The sequence below is a fragment of the Acomys russatus genome, chromosome 18 (genome assembly GCF_903995435.1).
Source record: "Acomys russatus chromosome 18, mAcoRus1.1, whole genome shotgun sequence".
Classification (NCBI taxonomy): Eukaryota; Metazoa; Chordata; class Mammalia; order Rodentia; family Muridae; genus Acomys; species Acomys russatus.
In genome coordinates this window covers 2,811,177-2,833,142 of record NC_067154.1, presented here as the reverse complement: position 1 = coordinate 2,833,142, position 21,966 = coordinate 2,811,177, and the positions used below count along the sequence as shown (strand labels likewise).

Sequence of the window (21,966 nt, the reverse complement as noted above, 5' to 3'; positions counted from 1 at the left end):
CCCTCATTTCAAAATAAAGTTTTCCTCCCAAGCAAATCAGTAAATCAGATTTCTCTCAACTGTCCCACCATCAAGCTCCTGATTTGCTTTACCTAAAGTCCCCATCCTTTGATCTGAAAATGACTGTAGGATAAGATCGCGGATGGCACCGTCTCAGGCTCCAGAACTCAGGGGCTTTGTTGGCAGCTCTTGGGCTTCCACTGGCATTTCTAGTCCACACAGTTGAGCAGCCCTCCTTGAAGTGGAATGTGGTTGTTGGCAAAAGAACATAAAATTAATTTTGATTTGAAAAAACATTTTTCAGATTTTCCTTGATGAAACTTATGAGGGCAGAAATGAGGAAAAAATAGTAATATACTTCCCAGAAGAGAAAATTTTTTTTAAAATATGTGGGCTGGTTAGGTTTGTTGTTGTTGCTGCTGCTGCTGTTGCTGTTGTTTCAACTTGTCACAAGCTAGGGATCAGCTAGGAAGAAGGACCCGCAGTTGAGAAAACGCCTCTGTCAGAGTGGCCTATAGGCAGGTCTACGGGATTATTTTTAATTAATGGTTGACATGGGAGGGCCCAGCCCACTGTGGGCGGTGCCATCCCTAGGCAGGTAGTCCTGGGAGGTATAAGGAAGGCAGGTGAATGCGAGAGAGCCGAGCTGGAGATCAGGCTGCTAGGCAGCTTTTCCTTCATGATTGGTGCTTCCATCAAAGCCTTGAGCTCCTGCCCTGACTTCCTGTTGTGACAGACTGTGATCAGAACCTGAAAGCCCTTTCCTCCCCCAGTTGCTGTAGGTAGTGATGTTTCATCACAGCAACAGAGAACAAAGAAACTCCACGGTTGACCTAAGTTTTCCAGAGTCCACGGTAGAAATAATCACTTCCCTTTTAAGAAGAAAATGTAGCATCTAGATACTTAAGAATTCCCACTGGTTAAGACACAGGGCTTTTTAACATTTGGAGAAGGCAACTGTGCCGCTCTTTAATAAATGTGTCACTACCGTGAGATCGGGCCTATTGCAGAGACTGGAAACAGACACATGTCCTTTTAGTGGGAAGGAGATAGATGGCTCCATCTGTGAAAGATTAAGGAAGGAGGGGCATAGCCAGCTCATCCCACAACAGCGGTGACAGCACGTGCTTTCTTCTGTGTGAGGGCCACACAGTAGACCCTCCAGCCATCCATCCCGAGCGCAAGTCTGTCACAGGCAAATAGAGGGTATCACGAAAACTTTTGTTTCCATCTGTTATTTGCTGACATGGCCACCTGTGGGTTTCTTCCCAGCGCTGTTCTTGTGTCTGGAGAGGTCTATTGTGAATATCCAACATTTACTACGCAAGTGGGTTTAGGGCCAGGTGCTTTGCTGTCCCACACAGGGGTCTCCCAGTGTGAGCATGTTCCACGTCTGCATGTCATACTGTACCCAGGTCCAGTGCCACAGGCTCCCCTGAGTGCAGAGCCCCTGAGCTCACTCTCACTTTCCACATCAGCAGGTGAGGACCGTAAGGCTTGAGTGTTCCTGAAGGGATCCCGCACCTCTGTTCATAACTGACTGGCGAGATTACGTTGGGGTACCGGAGACTGGGGAATGTCCATTACCCAAACACAGAGATAAGAAACCTTGCCTGTGGCCGCACTGATATTTGGTGTCACCATCGAGTTTGCCCTCTCTCATTTTTACCTCCCTTTCAAGTCTATTTTTAGTGAACACAAGGGAGGGGAGGGGAAGATATTGAAATCTGAGTTCTGTGCCCTTAACTTCATCCAGTTGAAATGGCAGGAACAAGAAGAAAACCCAGAGGCTTATGTAACCAGGAACTTAACCCAGCACTGTCGTGAATGTAATTATAATCGCTAACACTTGTATAAACCCTTCTTTTTAGAGCGTACTTCCAACACTTCATACCACTCTTTATAAAGAAGGGGAAGAAAAAAATTAATGTTCTCTTTAGGAATATGTAGTTGGAAGCAGAAATAATGGTGCTGATGATGGGGATCATGAAGCCATGTCTGCAGGTTCGCTTCTGGAAGTTTATTTGTAAATCCAGTTATCTGGATCCTGGACAATGTCTCTGCCCTGGATATAAACCTGGGAGTAGTGAGCTGTCTGTAGCTACTCGGAGCCTCTGGCATCTTAAGAGGCACAGAGACTTACGCAGGGGGTGGGGGCCCGGCTGAGAGTCTGGAGTCAGCTCCGAAATTGCTCTGCTGGAAGTTTGCAAGCAGAGGGAAGAGAAGGCAACAGGGACTTGGCATCCGTTCCGACCAAAATGTCTTGGCAAATGCTCGTATGGCAAGAGAAGAGGCCGGTGTTCCTGACTCCTCCCTAATGCCTTCTGCAGGACAAGATGCCTGTGGCTGTCGCTACAGCTGTCCCCAGGTTCTAGCTCCATCAGAAGCACACATAGACATCTCCCATCTGGTTTCACGATTACCACATCCTAGCTCCTTTAGCCACACAGCACCGTGCTGTGACACTTTGCATTTGACAGGGCCACTCCTAACTATGTGCTGTGGTTTGGCTGGGCAGTCATGGGATGTTTCTAATGAACATCTAATTGCAATTGCATCTTTGTGAAATACCATCAGCCGTGCCCTTTGGGATATTCTAAAGAAGTTCCCTGATGGTTCTGTCTATTCAGAAAACGAGACATACTTTTCTTATAAATCATGGGTTTTTTTTCCCACAGCTATTTTCAAAGAAATTTTGCATGCAGCATTTCGGGGCCTGTTACTACTAAATACAGAGGCTAGGGTAGCTTTGCCCCAACTGTCCACGGAAGTCTGCTGTGGTGATTGTGCCTCCAGGACATCCTTTGTCTAAGCCTACAATATATTGGTCCCCCGATCTAATGTAAAAAGTGCCAACAATGTATGTCTGGGAGAACAGACTTACAAACTGCTTGGGTTGGGCTCCTCTCAACACCTCAGATTGCCCATGTCTCAGAGGGTGCCAGGCTCTCCAGGACAGCTTTCCTCTCCTCCCTTTGTATGGCCTGAGCAGCGTCATGGCAGTGGCCCTGTCACGTATAGCTGCAAATTATTCTAAACGTGTCTCAGTGGTGTCAACCCAAGCACATAGGAAGCTGATTTGTCATACAGTAGAATTAGGGAAAGGTGGTGAGTGCTTTCTTTTCCCAGGTTGGTCCTCCCTCCTCCTCAGGTCAGTCTTCCCTCCTCTGTCAGGTCAGTCTTTCTCCTCAGGTCGGTCTTCCTGTATCTCTCAGAGCAGTCCTGCCTCCTCTACCTGGTCAGTCTTCCTCCTCTCTCTGGTCAGTCCTCCCTCCTCCTCAGGTCAATCCTCCCTTCTTTCTCAGATTAGTCCTCCCCCACCTCAAGTCTGTCCTCCTTCCTCTCAGATCAGTCCTTCCTGTTTATTTTATATGTGTGTGCCAAATGTGCAATATATCCTGAGACCTCTGTACTGGAAAGATGCTTTGCACTTTTAAGTCTCTTCTAGTCCATGAACCAGCCTACATTAGAAATATTGATACTGAAAGAGTTTCAGAGTTGGTTTGCACACGTGTAATTCTGGCACTGGTGAGCCTGAGACAAGAGGGTTGTAAGCCCAGTGAGGCTGCGGCACTACCCTATCTCAAACAAAACAAAACAAAACAAAACCCAAAGCAAAACAGTGACTGAGGGTAGAACTCAGTAGGGAGCATTTGCCTAATAAGTGTAAAGCCCTGAGTTCTGTCTCCAGCACCATAAATAAAGGAAATGAAAAAGTTGTCAGGCCAGATGTCGCAGTCTGTGACAGGCATCCCAGCAGCTGGGGATCACACTAACAAACAACAAAGGCGGTCAGACTTTGACCATCAGCTTTAATTGTCTGCTGAGTCTTCCACCCTCCTCTCCCACCTGGCCAGAATTTTTCGTAGGTTACCCAGGGCTTAGTGCTGACGGAACATCAAGGCTCAAGGTCACTGCTCATCTCAGTTAAAATATCTGATCTATGCTTATGCATCTACAAGATGGAAAGACTGGGAAATCCATCCTGGACCTGGGCAGCGGTGGGGGGTGGGGGGGCATGTTGAGACTCTCACCTCGGCCACTAAATGCATGGGGCTGATTTAGCGGCCAAGAGCATCTTAGATTTCCTACCCAAAGGGAGATTTAGGGGTCATTTTAGACACTGTCACCACACCTTCTTTACTCTCTGCCCTCAACATGAAACCTCTATGTCAGATCCGAGGCTTGTAGGACTCAGCCTCCATTCTAAAAAAGACCTCTCTTGACAGTAGAGCTTGGGCAAGAGAGCCAAGCTGCACCAGCGTCTCTCAGCGCTCACGACCAGGATTTGCCTGCTAAGCGAATTCCTTCTCTGGCCTCGTTCACCAGGTCCCCTCTTCCTTCTCTGGTACACAGTCATGTTTCATGTCGGCCTTTCCTGTTGTTGAACTGAAAGCCGTGCTGCGGGTCCTCAGGTGAAAGCAGTGCTGCGGGTCCTCAGGTGCTCCTTCTCCAGCCAGCTTCCTGTGATAAAGGACCAGGCTGCTGTTCTCTATCGCAAGCCAGTGCCCCCCCTTCACCTCTCTGCTCAGGCTGGGGTTCCCCACATTCCTTCCTACTCTACCTCCAAACCATGGGCAAATACCACACCATTTTCACTTCAAACTATTTACCAGTTTCTGTCATCACTTCTCAGCATCTCTGTCCTGGCCATTCTGGCTCTGTAGTGTCAGTTGGACTTCAGGAAGATGGCAAATGCGTCTGTGACCCCTTACGGTTCTGGTCCCCACACACAGCTACTGAGCATTTGGTATGTGGCCAGTGACTAAGCGACCACATCTTCATAGCAGCTTCATCCTTAGATAATTCTACCTCTGTGTTTATACTGTGCGATTCGCCCATTTCAAGGTACAATTCCAGCTCTGCAACCACCACACCATCATTAACCTTCAAATGTTTCAGCAGGCTCAAAAGCAGTCATCCACATGACACGCCCCTGCCCCGCCTCCAGCATGCAGTCATCCACATGACCCCTCCCCTGCCCCCAGCCCTCAGCTTCTGAACCTACTGTTTAGCACCATGTCTGTGTAGCTCTGCCCCCTCTGGACGTTTTTTATATAAACAGAAGCATACAGCATAAGGGTTTTGTTTTTTTTCTTTTTTTCTTTTTTTTTTTAAGCCTTATTTCTTTCACTTTTTAAGGTTCATCCATGTTGTGGCATGTACCCGTACTTGCATTCCTTGTTATTTCTTAATAATGCCCTATTGTATTGATGCACCACTCACAGAGTGATGGGCATTTGTTGGTTCATTCACCGTTTGATGGACATCTGCGTTATGAATAGGCTACTGTGATAACGAATAATGATGTGCATTGTTTTAGGCTCCACAGGCAGTTGTGACTAATGCCGCTATGAGCATTCATGTGTAAGCTTTTGTGTTTTGTCCACATTTTCATTTTTCTTGGGAATTACTGGGTCGTGTTATAAATGTGCACAATCTTTTTTTAGGAAGTGCCAGCAGTTTCCCAAAATGTCTGCGCAGCTTACTCAGCTTCCGGCTGTGTGTGAGCGATTACAGGTCTCTACACTCTTGCCAACTCTTGGTTGGCGTCCTTGCTGTAGTCATCCTCGTGGGTTGGGGATGATTCTCCAAGTGGCTTTGAGATGGTTTCCTTTACTCCCAGCCGTACCGGCCTTCTCCGGATCCCTGTGTTTGTGTGCCTTCTCTGCTAACTGCCTCTGTTCAAGCCCTCTGCCCGTTTCCACACTGACGGGTTTTATGATGCTGGGTTCGTTCTATGTCCTAGACACAAGCTTCTCATCGGACACATAATGTGCAATTGTTTTCTCCATCCTTTTCATTTTTTCCCCATTTGCTTGGTGATGTTATATGAGGCATAAATGTCCCTAGTTTTGTTCAAGTCCAGTTGACCCACAGTTTGTTTGTCACTGTGCTTTTGGGGCCTTTTCTTGAGATCTGGGGCCAGGGCTGGAAAGATGTACTGCTCTCGTTTACTCTAAAGGGTGTGTTGATTTGGGCTCTGTGGTCAAGTTTTGTTAATTTTATATTGTGGTAACAGGTATAGACGTAAATGAAATCAACACTTCAGTTATAACCATTTTACATGTGCAAATCAGAGAGACACTCGTTACACTGAGCCTGCGCTTCCAGCTGTTTGTGAAGTTGTCTCTTTGCCCCCAAACTTTAACTCTGTGTTCATTAAGCAATATCTCACTCTCCCCGTCTCCCTCCTCCCAAGCCTCTGGAATTTCTTTTTTTAACTGATTTTTTTTTTTCAATTAATGGAAAGTTAGGCAACTAAATGGAGCTAGGGTGTTGCAGTGGGGTGTACGACTCTGCTGTCACCAGTATCACCCACCTGTGTGATTGGCTGCCATCGCTGCCAAACTGCCACTGCACTTGTTATTATCCTTTCGGGGTTTTTGTTTTGTTTTGTTTTGTTTTGTTTTGTTTTCGGTTTACCCACCAGCTACACTGCTCCCTTGAGAATACTCAAAACCATTTCATGGAAGGCTCAGCATCCTCCAGCAGCAGCAGGTTCTAGTAACTCCGCCTCCACTGACCTCTGCCTGTTTCCTCTCTCTCTCTAAGTCTCGAGTCAGGCTGGTCTTCATCATGGACTTTGAGTTCACCAAGCACTATTTTCAGAGGCGTTTTTGGCAATTTCTCCCCTTTCCAGAAGCCTGTTTGGGTTTTTGTTTTTGCTTTTGCTTTTGTTTTTTGTTTGTTTGGTTGGTTGGTTGGGTTTTTGTTTTGTTTTCTCTGTGTAGCCTTGGCTGTCCTAGACTTGCTTTGTAGACCAGGCTGGCCTCGAACTCACAGCGATCTGCTTGCCTCTGCCTCCTGAGTGCTGGGATCAAAGGCGTGCGCCACCACGCCCGGCTCCAGGAGCCTGTTCTTGATCATCACTGAACTAACGCCTCTCTGTCATTCTGATCTGTTCACACGTCACACTTCCGGCCACTCCGCAGTCAAAGAGTCCACATTACGTTCCTCCATGGCTCACTGCATCCCTACTTCGTTCGTTTGTGTCTGTCGTTTCCCCCCACTGTCGTCCAAACTCTGTGGAGACAGGATGCCTTCTCTTCCCAGTTCCCATAATGCTTTGCAGAGAGTAGACTTGAGTACAGAAGAGATTGCGCTTACTCCTTTCATGGCTATGGTCTTTGCTGGGACTCAAATAAGCTACTCCTGACTGATCTCACATGACCCTTCGTGGAGTACAACTTTAAAGTGCTGCATCTACGGCTGGGATGCCCTCAGCCCAGTTACTGGAAGTAGGCACTCTCCCTGTCTGTTCTCGAGGGCAGGATGAGTACGCCTGGCTTGGGGACTGGAAGCATGTTCTAGCTCAGAAATCTCGGGCTGTGGAGTATTAGACTTCATTAATTGAATATCCCTAATCAGAAACTTAAGATGTGTCTGCGGGATTCCGAAGCACTTCAGATTTTTAGGCTGGCAGATGAGGGACACTCAGCCCACACATCCATTTCAGATTATTAATTAATTAAGCCCCTCCCCCCTTTTAAAACTTTCTCTTCGTTCGCTTTTACAGGGTTTCTCCATCACCTTGTCACCGCTCTTTACCGCTCTTCCCTCAGTCTCCAGAGCTTTCTTTTTATGTCTGTGGTGGACTCTTTCTGATCTCCAAGTACAGCCCCCACCTCCACCCCCCAGAGCAGTAGCAGTCATCGAAGTTCAGGGCTGTGGGTGCCTGCCGCCCTTCCTCTGGTCACACAGACTCACCTCTCAAGGCCAGGAGCGAAGCTAGGCTTTAGGGCTGGCTCCAGGGACCCACCCACTAATCAGGGTCCACCTAGGACTCAACCCAATTATCACATCGTCTTAAGAAAATGCACAGAAAGGCTGGAGAGATGGCTCAGAAGTTAAGAGACTGACCGCTCTTCCAGAGGACCCAAGTTCAATTCCCAGCAACCACACAACCATCTATAATGAAATCTGGTGCCCTTTTCTAGTTGTGCATGCAGACATAACATTGTATACATAAGAAATAAATCTTTAAAAAAGAAAGAAAGAAAGAAGGAAGGAAAGAAAGAAAGAAAGAAAGAAAGAAAGAAAGAAAGAAAAAAATGCACAGAATCCTCAGCGGGTTTGATGAGTAAGTCAGCCTGTGCGTGCAGGGCCAGCAGCGGCCGCACTGGCAATGTGAACACAGAAATCCCTACTACCCGGCTTGTGGGCCCCAGACCTGACTTCAAGTGCAAAGGAGGAAAAGAGGTGGGGCCCTTACCCAGGAAGCTATTTCTGACTTTGAAATAGCTTTGTGCTCGCAGGGAAATCTCTCCCCAAATAAATCCAGTCATTTCGTCCTAATGTTGATGTTGTACGGTTGTACAGTCCCAGTATAGCAAAAATCAGAAGAGGAAGATTTGAGACAGTTCTCATGCTGAGGTGCTTGACGCACTGTCAGATGAGGCCCTGGGCTGCTGGTTTTCTTTTCTTTTCTTTTCAAGATTTATTTATTTATTAAGTGTACAGTGTTTTACCTACATGTACACCTGCATGCCAGAAGAGGAGACTAGATTTCATCATAGATGGTTGTGAGCCACCATACGGTTGGTGGGTATTGAACTCAGGACCTTTGGAAGAGCAGGCAGTGCTCTTAACTGCTGAGCCATCTCTCCAGCCCGGGCTGCTGGTTTTCAAGCCAGACAAAAAAAGACTTCGACTTTCGAAAAAACATAAATACAGTGAAAATCAAGCATTTGTTTTGTTTGAAAATCTGAGCTTCTTTTAGCCATCTGAAGAAAACATAAGATGGAAAACCATACTGTTGTAATGGGAAAGTACCTTCAAAGTCACGAAGGAGGCAGTTTTGAAATGCGCATCTGAGTAGTTATACTGCTCCGTTATTATGTTCTTAAGAAGAAACAAAAACAAAAACAAAAAAAAAGCAGATTGCTCTGCAACCTTCTAGAAGCTAACAGTGGCTTCTTTGTTTTCCAGATACTCCGCTAGCCAGTGGTCACGCCACCGACTATTTGTTTGTCGGAAATATTGTTTACACGGTAAGTATAGCACTGTTGAGCCAGTCTGAAAGGGCACGCTTGTGGGTTATATCTCCCCAGGTAGGCAAGGCTTTCCACATTAAAATGAGTTATTCCATGCCTTTATGGCCTATGGATTCCTTAAAGTTCAGAATGATCGAGAAATATTTGCATCATACCAAACTCCTCTGTTTTTTTCACAGTACGTTGTGGTTACAGTTTGTCTGAAAGCTGGTTTGGAGACGACAGCTTGGACTAAAGTGAGTTTTCTTTGGAATTATTTCTTTCACCATTATAGATGGTTGCATGCAATGGCCTCCATTTAATCCTTGAGGAGACAATAAATACTATACAGTTGTCTTATTTCAACTTTCACAAGCAAAAGTTGTTTTTGATCTTTGTAGAGGCAAAGTTTGGAATTTAATCACACCTAGTGTTTCATATGCTTGGCACCTAGCACAGCTTAAGGCTATTGATTCAGGGGATGGGGGAGAGAAAGAGGGAAAGGGAGGTGGAGAGAAGGAGAGAGGGAGAGAGAGAGAGAGAGACAGACAGACAGACAGACAGACAGAGAGACAGAGAAAGAGACAGACAGAGAAAGATAGAGACAGAGACAGAGACAGAGACAGAGAGACTGAGAGAGAGGGAATACGCAGGAGAAGAAATCAGGAAATGGAGTATTTACACACACATTACCATGGTACTCTTGTCCTTCGTCCTCTGTCCTTTGGGTTCTGGTCTCAAATAAGAGCATGCTCTGTGGTACACACAGTTTTGTCTTTCTTTCTTTTTTTTTTTTTTCTTTTTTTCTTTTTTTTTTCCCTCACCCAAAATCTCCCATTTTGAATCCTTAAGGTACACCGTGGAACTATTGTTCATGGCTAAAGAATATTACTTTGTGTAGCTAGCCCAGGTTTGCTTTACCAGCGTCCTATTTTCCAGGATGGGCTAACAGCCACACTTCACAGCACCTCTCGGCCACAGTGTAACAGGGGTATTTACCTCCTGCTCTGATAGGCAGCTGGGGTAGGATGGCCGGTCACCACGGGGCCCGGGACTCTGTTAAAGGATGATGGCAGTTATACCAGGAGGTGGGAGTCGTGAGGTAGTGAGTGCTGGAATATGAGACAGCTTGTTCCAAAGTAGAACCTAAAAGGCAGAGCTTGCTGATGGATTGGACAGTATGATGCAAAGAAGGAAGTCAAGGATCATGTTAACAGCACAAAGAAGACCAATAACCTCAAGAGGCACAACATAGACATTTGCTCTTAGAGAAGGGAAGAATAGAATTCAAGTTACTACAGCCAAGGAAAAGGAGGGGGAGGGGTGTGCGGCACGAGGGAAGAGCTAGTGGGTGCAGGGTTCAGGATGCAACATGGTGGGAGGGGTCACTTTCCTGTTCTGTAGGACATGGGGTGACTATGCTGAGTACTTACTGATTGTATCTTTCAACACAAATGGAAGAGTTTTGAACATTCCCTACATTGAGAAATTATATGTCTTGTGAACATGGATAAGACAATCCTGATCTGATTATCGTGTGTGTGTGTGTGTGTGTGTGTGTGGTGTGTATATTGGAATGTCACACTGTACCTATAAACGTGAACAATTAATTGTTCATGGCTTTTTAAATTTCTATTAAACGCAATATTTCAAGTTTTTAAAAGATGTTGTATTTATCCCAAGTTGTTTTCAAGTACTCCCTGAAATAAATAGGACAGATAGTGTCTCTAAGTGATTAATAAAAAACATTCTGTTCGTTCACCCACTTCACCACTCTCTTTCTCGATGGCTGAGCCCTTAATGTATAAAGCAAACACTTGAGATAACCCCAGGGGTGGGTGGATTATGGCCAGGGCATGGAGTTTATAAGAAGGTTGGGGCTCAAAGCACATCCATCTTCAGGATAGATAAGGCCATCAATAATTTGAATTCACCATTAAAAATTCTAAGACAAGGAACTTAGAGAGGCAGAGTTCTCTAGTAACTAGGAGATCCTCGGTTTCTTCCCATCAAGTAAGGGGATCAGATGAGGGGTGGAGGTTGGGCAACGTATTGGCTGGGCGTCCACCCCCCCACCCCAACACCCCCACCCCAACCCCCACCCCCTACCCCACACCCCACCCCCACCCCCTTACCCCACCCCCCACCCCACCCCCAACCCCCACCCCACCCCCTACCCTACACCCCACTCCAGCCCCCACCCCCTACCCCACACCCCACCCCACCCCCAACCCCCACCCCACCCCCTACCCTACACCCCACTCCAGCCCCCACCCCCTACCCCACACCCCACCCCACACCCCACCCACCCCACACCCCCTACCCACCAGGCCAGCAGAGGGTCCTGTCTAAGCTTTCATTTCCTCCACAGTTCAGTCACCTGGCAGTGTGGGGAAGCATGCTGATCTGGCTGGTGTTTTTTGGTGTCTATTCAACCATCTGGCCGACCATCCCCATCGCTCCTGACATGAAAGGGCAGGTCAGTACTGTGAATCATGTGTGTATCTCTATTGTGTTTGTGCGTATGTGAGTGAAGGAGCTTTCTGTGTCTTGTGACAGGGAACTTCTTCAGTAAAGGCTTTTGTAATCGGCTTGCATCAAAACTTATCAGTTGATGAGCCAATTAAAGCCACTGGAAGAGGTTGTCTCACCCACAGAAGCGGCATGAGAAATTTAAATACTGTGAAAATGTCACCCGGGCTCCTCTGACTTACACACTGTGCCCACGTTTCCTTAGATGTGTGCTGATTATGTACAGCTGTTTGTGGCCCTTGGAAAAGAGGAGCGGTTTTGAGGCAGCCATGAGCAAGCCTTGTGCTAATTACAGGTTCAATGTTAGGTATACAATGAACTGCTTAATTGGTAACTGGTCACTTCCAAAATATCAACTTAAGAACAGTAGTAATCAGATAACTGGTGTGCCAGAATCTCTCTTCTCTGTTCATCTCTTCAAACCTTATGCTTATTTTAATTTTTTTTCCCACTCACAATGACCAATTAGGTCATTGAACTCTATCACATCCAGTGTGGAGAAAAGGAGCCGGGTATAGCCTAAAGCACCAACCCCTTTACTTCCCAAGTGAGGCTCTGTGAGTCCACCCCACGCTGGCCTACATATAGTCAGATCACTCTTAGATCCCCACAGGGCTGCCCCAAGCCCTAGGCTTTAGGAGCTTCTATGATGCCTCACTGGCTAGTCTCATCCCTCTTTGTAAAGTGAAGCACCATTGTGTTGCCACTTTAGTCTGTTCTCTAGGCTGTGTTTTCTTTCCAATAGCCAGAAACCCACAGTCCAGCTCTGCCTTGGCATCTCTCTGGATCCAAACCAACATGTCCAACCCCAGGTCTCAGTGATCTGTGAGACTGTCATTGTCTCTTAACACTAGACACCTGTCCGTACTCTTACAGTAGCTGTCCAGGCTGGTCTAGCCTCTGGAGTTGCAGTAGGGTGCTTATAATACTGGAAACAGACGCAGGGCTAGGAAGAGGATCAGGGCATGGCAGTCCTGACTGCTGCTTCTGCCTCACGCTGTAGAAATGAACACAAAGCCCTGCGTCTACCTAAGTCTAGGTGCATGGCCAAGAGCTTTTGCTCATGAGAAAGCCCAAGGCTATTAGCACTCCGCCTTTTACCTGGTAAGTAAGCCAGGCAATATCCCTGAGGGGGCGTGGTCCTCCTTGAATGTGAGGATCAAGCATGCTGGCCTTGCCTTGCGGGAGTGGGCTTGCAGGACATGCCCCACCCACCCCACCCCCATTGCATCTATGATGTCTGTAGGGAGAGGAATCACATAGCACTCAGGTGTCTAAATCAGAGGCGAGCCACAGGTGACAGGATGGAGTCAGCGGGTGCCTGATTGGCAGACAAAACCCTCCCTGGGCAAATGTTCCCTCTCCTTGACTGCTCTAGGTAGACCCCGCCTCCCTCCGTGTACACTCACTTTAGGAACTATCAGCTCCCCTGAGCAAGGCCAAAGGTCATGTGCATCACATGCTGGATGACAACAATTCAGTCAACAAACAACAACGTACATTTATGGGCAGTGCCCTGATATAACGGCCCAGTGACTTCATACCATTAACCCTCTTGGTGTGTGTAAGTCTTCCCCACGGGGAATGAGGACATCGCCGTCGGATTCCTTTCCCAGATGTCCCCTTTATTAAGTGATGGCGTGGCTATCCTTGCAGACAGTGAGCCGTTCCCACCAACATGGAGTCAAGAAAAGCCCCCGTTCAGTTAAATTACAGAGCACTTTTGTATAAAAACTTTATATTTTACTTAAACTGTGGCTTTTTTTTTTTTTTTCCTCTTTCTGTTGGTTGGTTTCAGCAGGGAGCAAATGCGCCATTTTGAGACAGCACAGCTAGGAAAGACTGAGGGTTCTACTTGGCAAGTGAAAGGACCGATACAGTTTTCGTTAAAGATCTGTTTCGCGTCTGTCGTCTTCTGGGATGAGATCCACATGGGGAAGGGTATGAAAATACAAGGTGTGGCTTTCACACTGTGGCCCAGGGCAGTGTCTCACCTGCTCCCTGACTCCGCAGTCTGCAGCTTCTCTGAGAAGTGGTAAGGGTATATTAAACACTGTGCAATGGTGATCAACGATCTGTTGTACAGAGAGTGCCCAGGACTAGCCTGGCCTCCCAGAGTAAGCCTCACAAGGGCTTTCTCCTGTCACAGGAGGAACTGTGTCATCCTCAGAAGGAACAGCATCTGGCTTCAGGTTGGTCTGAGGAAGAAGGGTCCTAATGGGGGACTGTTGCATGTATGTCTAAGCCATATCCTTTCTGAAGACAAGCACCCTAGGGAAAAGGATGCTTTTAGAAGTTAATATTTTAAGAATGCACCAGGCAGTCATGGGACACCCCCTTTAATCCCAGCATTCCAGAGTAAGACGCAGGCCGATCTCTGAGTTCAAGGTCTAAGGAGTGAGTTCCAGGACAGCCAGAGGTACACAAAGAAACCCTGTCTAAAAAAAAAAGAAAGAAAGAAAATCAAGAATGCTTCTAGTGATTTTCATAAACCATCCTTTGTAGTTGACTACACAGTGGAGTTTTGGCAGATGAGCCTAATTTTTTGAAGCTCCAAGAATTAAAGTAATATCTAAAGGCAAATGGCATTTCTCCCCTCAAGAGCCAGAGGCAGATGCAGCAGCATGCAGTCTGTCTATTCATAACATCTTCAGCCATTGAAAAGGCACATTGTTTCTGCTGAGATTTCCCCACCAATGTGACTAAGTCTTTCTTTGTCTAGTCTCGTCTATTTGGAGTTTTTCTCACAGGGTTGAAGGCAGGTCTTCCCTAGCGGGCAAAGGGAAGGAAGGGCTAAAAGACTTCTTTCCCACTGTCAGAGTCTCCTCTTCCCTCTGGCACCTTGTGATGTGGTGTGTGAAAGCCCAGCAGCTTCCCAGGAAGTCCGAGTGAGCATTTGTGAAATCAAAGACGGCACCCGTGGACTCTTCTAAAGAAACAGCATTCCGAGGATTTTAAGGATGTCTTCGTTTTTCTAGGAGCACACTCAGATCTACAGTAAATTAAAGAACTTGGCTTGTGTCTGTCATGGTGAATGGCATGACCCTGGGCTATGAGGATGGTTTTCCCAGGGTATCATACATAACCATGCAGCAGAAATTTCTCTGTGGCAGCTTAACTGCTCTAAGGCAGAGCACAGCTAAGTCGCTTATCTTACCTCCATCCCCAAAGTCCCCTGCCGGTGTGAGGCTTCCAGGGAAACTGGATCTAAAGCCGGTACTGTGCTTGACTTTTCTTCAGGCAGTTCCCAGGGCTTCTGATTTCAAGGCTGTGTGAAGGGAGGCACCAAACTTCACCTCTGCTCCCAAGTCAGGAGACAGACCCTGCCCCAGTCCGAGCCACCTCACCCTGGGCACATCTCTTAACCTTTAGTGACTTCTTAATCAGCACAGTCAGAATAAGGTCACCCAGGCTGATCGCTCTGGAAATAGCCTGTGGGAAGTCAAGATCATACATGCTACCCTTCCCTGAAAGGACAGATGAGTTTTGCATCGTCCTGCACTGAAATATTACAATTTTAAAACTCCAATACTTTTGGCCAAAGAATGTAAAAAATTCTAAGTGAGTTTTTTTTTTTTTTTTTCTCTCAGTTAAGGGCTGTTGACTGCTTACATTACACTCATCCAGGTTGCCTGTTAAAATCGTAGTCCCTCAAGACTGAAGTATGTGTGCATAAGTATGCATACACATGGATGAGAGAGAGAGAGAGAGAGAGAGAGAGAGGGAGGGAGGGAGGGAGGGAGGGAGGGAGAGAGAGAGGGAGAGAGAGAGAGGGAGAGAGGGAGAGAGAGGGAGAGGGGAGAGAGAGAGAGAGAGAGAGGGAGAGAGGGAGAGAGAGGGAGAGGGAGAGAGAGGGAGAGGGAGAGAGAGAGAGAGGGAGAGGAGGGAGAGGGGGGGAAGAGAGAGAGGGGGGAAAGAGAGGGGGGAAGAGAGAGAGAGAGGGAGGGAGGGAGGGAGGGAGAGAGAAGAGGGAGGGGGGAGAGAGAGAGAGAGAGAGGGAGAGAGAGGGGGGAAGAGAGAAAGAGAGAGAGGGAGGGAGGGAGAGAGAGAGAGGGAGGGAGAGAGAGGGGGGAAGAGAGAGAGAGAGAGAGGGAGGGGGGGAAGAGAGAGAGAGAGAGGGAGGGGGAGAGAGAGAGAGATGGAGCGAGGAGAGAGAGAGGGAGAGAGGCAGAGGGGGAAGACTAGAGAGGGGGTAAGAGAAGAGAGAGAGAGAGGGGGAAAGAAGAGAGAGAGAGAGGAGGGAGAGAGAGAGGGGATGGATGAGAGAGAGGGGGGGAAGAGAGAGAGAGAGAGGGAGGGAGAGAGGGGGGAAGAGAGAGAGAGAGGGAGGGAGAGAGAGGGGGAAGAGAGAGAGAGAGGGAGGGAGAGAGAGAGGGGGGGAAGAGGAGAGAGAGAGAGGGAGAAGAAAGAGGGGAGAGAGAGGGAGAGAGAGGGAGAGGGAGAGAGAGAGGGAGAGGGAGAGGGAGAGAGATCTGGTGTAGAGGCCCGGCTCTACAATATCCCATTGTAACATCTGAGCTCCCGCCAGATGCATAAGAGATGGTGGTCCACGGAAAATATCCACATTTGACCAGATTCTCACGGGCAGGAGCTATGCAAGATACACCAGGTAGTCCCAGTGGGCGCCTCAAGACTGCTCGGCTTTCTAAATAGGGGATTGTACCAAAGACATTCCGTGGCTTGCCATGGAAAAATACTCCTCACCAACTTTTTTCCCCTTTAAAGTTCATTTCATTGCTAATAAAAGAGTGGGGGAAGCTCTCTCACTTCAAAGCTTACAAACTGCTAACTCTGATTTCAGTGCCAAACACCAGGTCCCAGCCAGTTACTGGCATAGAGCAGAGTTGGTTTTTTTTTTTTTTTTTTTTTAAATCCTAAATATGGGAATGGATTTATTTGTGAGCTTTCCAAACATACTTGGGAATAGTGTGCACACCCCACTGGGCCAAGTGCAAACAGAGAGAGGGATGGTAGGGGAGCATCCTTTTGCAGTCATTGAATTCAAGTGATTTGTGGCTCTTCCCCAAGAAGCTGTCTCCCTGGGTTGTGTTGCCTGTCTGATTTCAGGTCTGGGAGTGTCTGCGTGATATGTGAAAACTATGAGTTTGTTTGCAAGTTGCCTGTGTTCCAACAGGTGAGCTAACAAGGCTTGCAAACCTTGCAGCCACAGTCCTGCAGTGTTTCTTAAGAACCCGGATTGCCAGGTAGGCGTCACCCAAGCACCAGATGAGGCTTCGTCCTCAAGTTAATGTCCTCGGTGTGGTATAGAGTCATCTCACTCTTTTTGCCTTTCCCAAGGTGTTTTCACACTTATGTGACTTCTTCAAGGCGCAGTCACACCGAGAGTTGTTTCTTCCCCTGGCTACAGGGGAGTACTTAGCTCCCTGCAGTACTAACTTGCTCAGAAGCTTGAATGAGGTATTTGCTCCCTCACGAAATCCATCGAGAGTCGCCCACCTCTTCTCCCAAATGGTGTGGGCACAGCTGAGGACCTGAGTTCTGACTGTTCCTCAAATGCTAACACATGCCCAGTTTCTCAGCCTGTGGCACTTGCGGAGGTCTTTAAGTCACTGGAAGTGTGTCCTTGACGGGGTCATGGGTGTCCAGCCCTTCTGCTTCCTCAAAAGAAGGAAGTGGTTTTGTCCTGTCATGTGCTGTCCTCATGATATGCTGTACTGCCACAAGCTTAAAGCATCACGGCCAGCCTCATAGGTCAAACCCTACAAAGCAATAGGACAAATATCATTCATTCGGGAATCTGTTACAGTAACAGAGACCCGACCACTGCAGGCCCGAGGGATTGGTCAGCCAACTGAGATAAATCTGCCCTCAGAATCCTAGCGCTGGTGGGGAAAGACAGACTAGAAAGACTGAGACAGAAGGGTAGTTGTGGAGGAAGGAGGAGCTGAGCGAGCTGCAGCCACCATTAACGCACCCTAGGGCAGGCTCTCCTGCATGTGCTGTGTGGCCTTTGTGTGTAGACCCTGGGACTTCCTCATCCAAGCTGGAGTGGAGGTTGGCTTCTTCCTTATATCACAAGCATGAAGCCAACCATGAAAATAAATATTTTTATTTATTCCTCTCATTGGTTAGGAAACAGGGATGCATGGAATCTTAAGCTGTGAAGTTTCAGGCAATAGTACTGTGTTCTAGAAGCTAGGTGGTATTGATGGTTATTTTTCTCTTCAGTTACAAGTGTTGTGGTGGTACTGCAATTTGTCATTCATTCATGTAAAGTTTTTAAATAACCTGTCAGCAAATTAACATGTGTGTTGCACGCTGATCCTGTTTGTTTGTAATACTCCTGCCCCATGGCCGCAGAGTCTGAGTCGTGCGGTTTTGGATGTGGAAATGTGTTTTTGCCACAGTCTTGTTCACATTGCACAAAGAGGCCTACTTTTCTAACGTGGCCCTCTCTGCTGACACGTGTCCAATGCAGCAATTCCCCTGCCCAGGGATGATGGAAATCTTTAGGTTCACTCTGTTTGAAGGGAATAGGGGAAAGGCCACCAAGCCAAAGACATAGACAAGAAAATGTGACCAGGATAGGTTAGATAAGAAAAAAGACTTGAAATGGAGGTATGAAATACTACTTAACCACCAGATGCCTCGGTGCAGGCCTGTAAACCCAGCACTCTAGGAGGCAGAGGCAGGTGAGTCTCTGAGTTTGAAGTAAGCCTAGTCTACACAGTGCATCCAGGACAGCAAAGGCTACACAGAGAAACCCTGTCTTGGGAAAAAGAGAGAAAAGAAAACAAATACTATTTAACCATGGCCAGGATGTGTCTGATTCATATAAATAACAACATAAACCTTCTGTGTGAACATCAGTGCAAAGCTAATAATGGACCAATTCAGCAAACAGGATTCAAATAGGTGAGAATTCCCATGATGCCCAAGGGCCTGGAGTAGCTGAGGTCATACATTTAAGTATGTAGCTGTGGAACTGGGGAAGAGGTTTGGGAGAGAAAAGTGTCAGGCGAAGGCTTTAGTAGCATCTGGCTTCCCATAAATCCTGGAGGTGATTTCATGGGTGAAGTGAGCTTCCTGGGGACTCACTCCTATGAGGATGAGGGGCCAGGGAGCTCCAGGCCACTGGCTGCTCAGAACAGCTTGAGGGTGCCGAGTAGATCCCATATCACCGTTGAAGGGAATACAGGACTCTCGTTGATATGGCAAGAAAAGAAATCACCTAGTATTTGAAATTCTGTCTCCATCACGGCATCTTAAATAATGGAAAGAAAAGCAATTGAGCACCATGGTCAAGAATCCCACTGGACAGGAAGATGCAGGGGTAGGGAAGGGCAGAGGCGGAGGACCAGGAGCACGTGTGATGGAGAAGGCCAGGTGGAGGGAAAGCTCTACAGGGAGAGGCTGAGATGCAATGACTAGCTTGTTGGGAAACTTTACCAGGTCTGGTAAGGAACGAAAGAGTGACCGTGAAAAATGTCCTGTAATCGAGTAAGGCTGGATCTTTGCCTCTCATGATGAATAAGGGGAAAGTAATTCTAGGCACAAAGGGAAACAGGATCATTCTTGGGAGCTGTCTTCCTGACTGCTGGATTGTTTAAATGGGTCCCTTTAAAACACTGTGCCCTGTGCATGGTTTGCTTGTCTTTTTAATCAACTATTCAAAGAGAATCAAATGTTGCATCAGGGTTTTTTTTTTAATAAGACTTCCCGTGTGGCATAAACTTAATGATCATAAATAACATTTTTTAAACTCTGACGGGAGCTTGATTCTAAAAATTAATGTTGCCAAATAGATTTTGATTTCGGGTTTGTTTGTGTGTGTGTTTGTGTGTTTCTTTGCATGTTTTTTTAACGGTGCTGATGATAGAAGCCAGGGTCCTGCACAAGCTACACAAGTGCTCTACTCAGCCCTCGATTTCCTGACAAAAGGGCCTCGCTGTGCAGCAGATGCTGGTCCCCAGGTCACCGTCCTCTCACATCAACCTCCCAAGTACTAGGAAGGCCAGCGTGTGCCACTAGGGCCAGCAACAGCTTTGCTATTCATCCAAAACAAGCAAACAACAAAATCAAGAAGCAACTATAGTTAACAGAGTTTTTTTCTGATAAGACTATCATTGTTTAAAAAGTTACCCTACTCCATGTTTAGATAAACTTATAGGAGTAATAAGTCTTAATTTTGTGATTTAATTTTGTGTAGTTCCTCTGGCTTGGGTCACCTTGATAAGAATACCATTCACCAGATGCTGTCTTATTCCACTGTCTCAAAAAAAATTTTGTTTCTTTAGAAGAATAGTAATTACTCTTTATTCCCCTGTGTCCCTTATGTAACTTCCTAAATTTGGAGCACTGTTCTTCAGAGTTATACTTTGAGTCCTTATTATGCTCAGCAGAGCACACCTTTTTAGTCTTTGAAATTCTGAGACAATTTAGGCCTGGGGCGATAGCTCCATTGGTTTAAAAAAAAAAAAAGCTTGTTGTACCAACATAAGGACTTGAGTCCAGTCCTCAGAACACACAGAAGAAAAAAATCCCTGTACAACAATGAGTAGCTCTACTCCCAACCCTGGGGACAGGGAACAGGAGGCTCCTTGGAGCTCAGTGGCCAGACAGACCAGCTGAACCAGTGAAAGCCAGGTTTGGTGCGATGATGCTGGGTCTCAAAGGAGGAGGTAGACAGCAGCTGAGAAGACACCAACCTTGATCTGTGCATATGCACCTGTATACACTAGGCAAACGGGCGCACGCACGTATACACACACACACCCCCTAAGCAGGTAAAATGAGTTTCTAAAACTTGAAAATCTTGAGTCTTAAACTTCTAGAAGACAAGATACCTATGACTTGTTCTCTCTCTCTCTCTCTCTCTCTCTCTCTCTCTCTCTCTCTCTCTCTCTCTCTCTCTGCTTTCCAGGGCTGTGACTGTGCATCCATTTTGCTCCTCCCCCACCTCTGTTTCTCCTTACAGCAAGTGACTTTTGAGACCTTCGTGGCAGCTTAAGTTTCAGGTTTAGGTCAAAATTTCAGCTTCGCCTTATAAGAGAGCCTGCCCAAGCTGTTTGTACCAAAAATTCTTACAATTCAGAAGCCATTTTCTGAGTCCCCAAGCCTTCACACTGGAGGAGGAAAGTCGCTCTGCTCATTAAGGACTCATTAAGGACGTTACTTATGATATGCAACTGCTGACAAAGGGAAATGGGGTCGTTTTCTAATGACTTCCTAACAAAGCCTCTCTTGTGCTAGAGAGACCTGAAGTGGAACTGGCCAGCGCTCTTAGAAGGTTGCCCAAGAAAATAACCAATTTTTAAAGTAGGTTGTAGAGGAAAACCTAATAGCTTAACCACTTGCTGTCACTGGTCAAAAGAAGAGGGGGTCACTGCTGTTTCTTAGATAGGACTTTACAGATGGCCCCCCACAGAGAGAGTGAGGTAGGGGCGACCCAGAGGAGGAGATAAGTAAGCCATGGGAAGCCTTACCCAATCGCCATTCCTGATAATCTTAGCATTTGTTGTATAGTTTATATCAAAAGTGGTGGCTAGTGACTAATGCTATGGGGTAACAGCCACACAGCAAACTGAAGTAACGTTGGATAACTTTGTGTCACCCATGCCTGTAAATGGCTTCCTGGTCCCTCCGACTCTGAACACTCTGCCTTCCCCTCATGGTCCTCTCTGCTCAGCGCCACCCTCTCCCTGTCAGGCTTGCTTCCCACCCTCAGCTTCCTTCCCCCTTCTCCTTTCTCTCCCACATCGGAGCAACCTGTTAGAGCATTCATAGCAACGCCCTCTCCACTGCACGCGTGTGTCTGCAGGGAGCGTAAAGAAGCAGGAGAATTTGTGTTTGACCCCAAGGACAGTGACCGCCTAAGGTCTGAGCCCGGACCTGGGATAGTGGATTCTGTGTGGCTTGTTTGCACAAAACTCTGGAAACTCTGAACACTAAAACTCAAGTCAGCACTTCTCTTACGAGAATTTCTTCATCATGGCGGTGCCAAGTAGGAACTACTTCAGGAGAGCCGGATGCTCAGCTGGCCTGATGTGGGGGCTTCTAAACGTGCTCAACTTCATTAGCTATCACAGTCAGAATTCCTTGAGTACAGGAAACACTAACAAACCCCACCAAAATGGCTTTGATCTAAGAACCAGAAAAAGGAAACATAGGATATACTGCAGTCCAAATAATATATAAAAAGGCTAAATGGAAAGCCAGGCTAAGAAAGGTAGAGAGAGCCAGGCAGTGGTGGTGCACGCCTTTAATCCTTGCCTCGGATTGCTGTGAGTTCCAGGTCAGCCTGGTCTACAAAAGTCCAGGACATCCTAGGCTATACAGAGAAACCCTGTCTCGAAGAAACCAAGGAACAAAACAAAACAAACAAAAAAAGTAAGGGAGGCAGGGTCAGCAGTAGAAGTACGCAGCTGTGATATGAGAGTTTAGGAAACTGAGGCAGGAGAGTTAGAAATGTCAGGCCAGGCTGGACTGCAGAGTGGAA

At 47.0% G+C, this 21,966-nt stretch overlaps 1 protein-coding gene across 1 annotated transcript in view; it reads left to right on the top strand.

The window, feature by feature from the left end:
- The window catches only part of LOC127201971 (phospholipid-transporting ATPase IB), a 199,621-nt gene that overhangs the window by 64,672 nt on the left and 112,983 nt on the right, over nucleotides 1-21,966 (top strand). Inside the window, exons 7-9 of the mRNA XM_051160575.1 lie at nucleotides 8,932-8,993; nucleotides 9,176-9,232; nucleotides 11,347-11,454. Of these exons, the coding sequence (XP_051016532.1) occupies nucleotides 8,932-8,993; nucleotides 9,176-9,232; nucleotides 11,347-11,454 (227 nt within the window). The remainder of the gene's footprint in view (nucleotides 1-8,931; nucleotides 8,994-9,175; nucleotides 9,233-11,346; nucleotides 11,455-21,966) is intronic.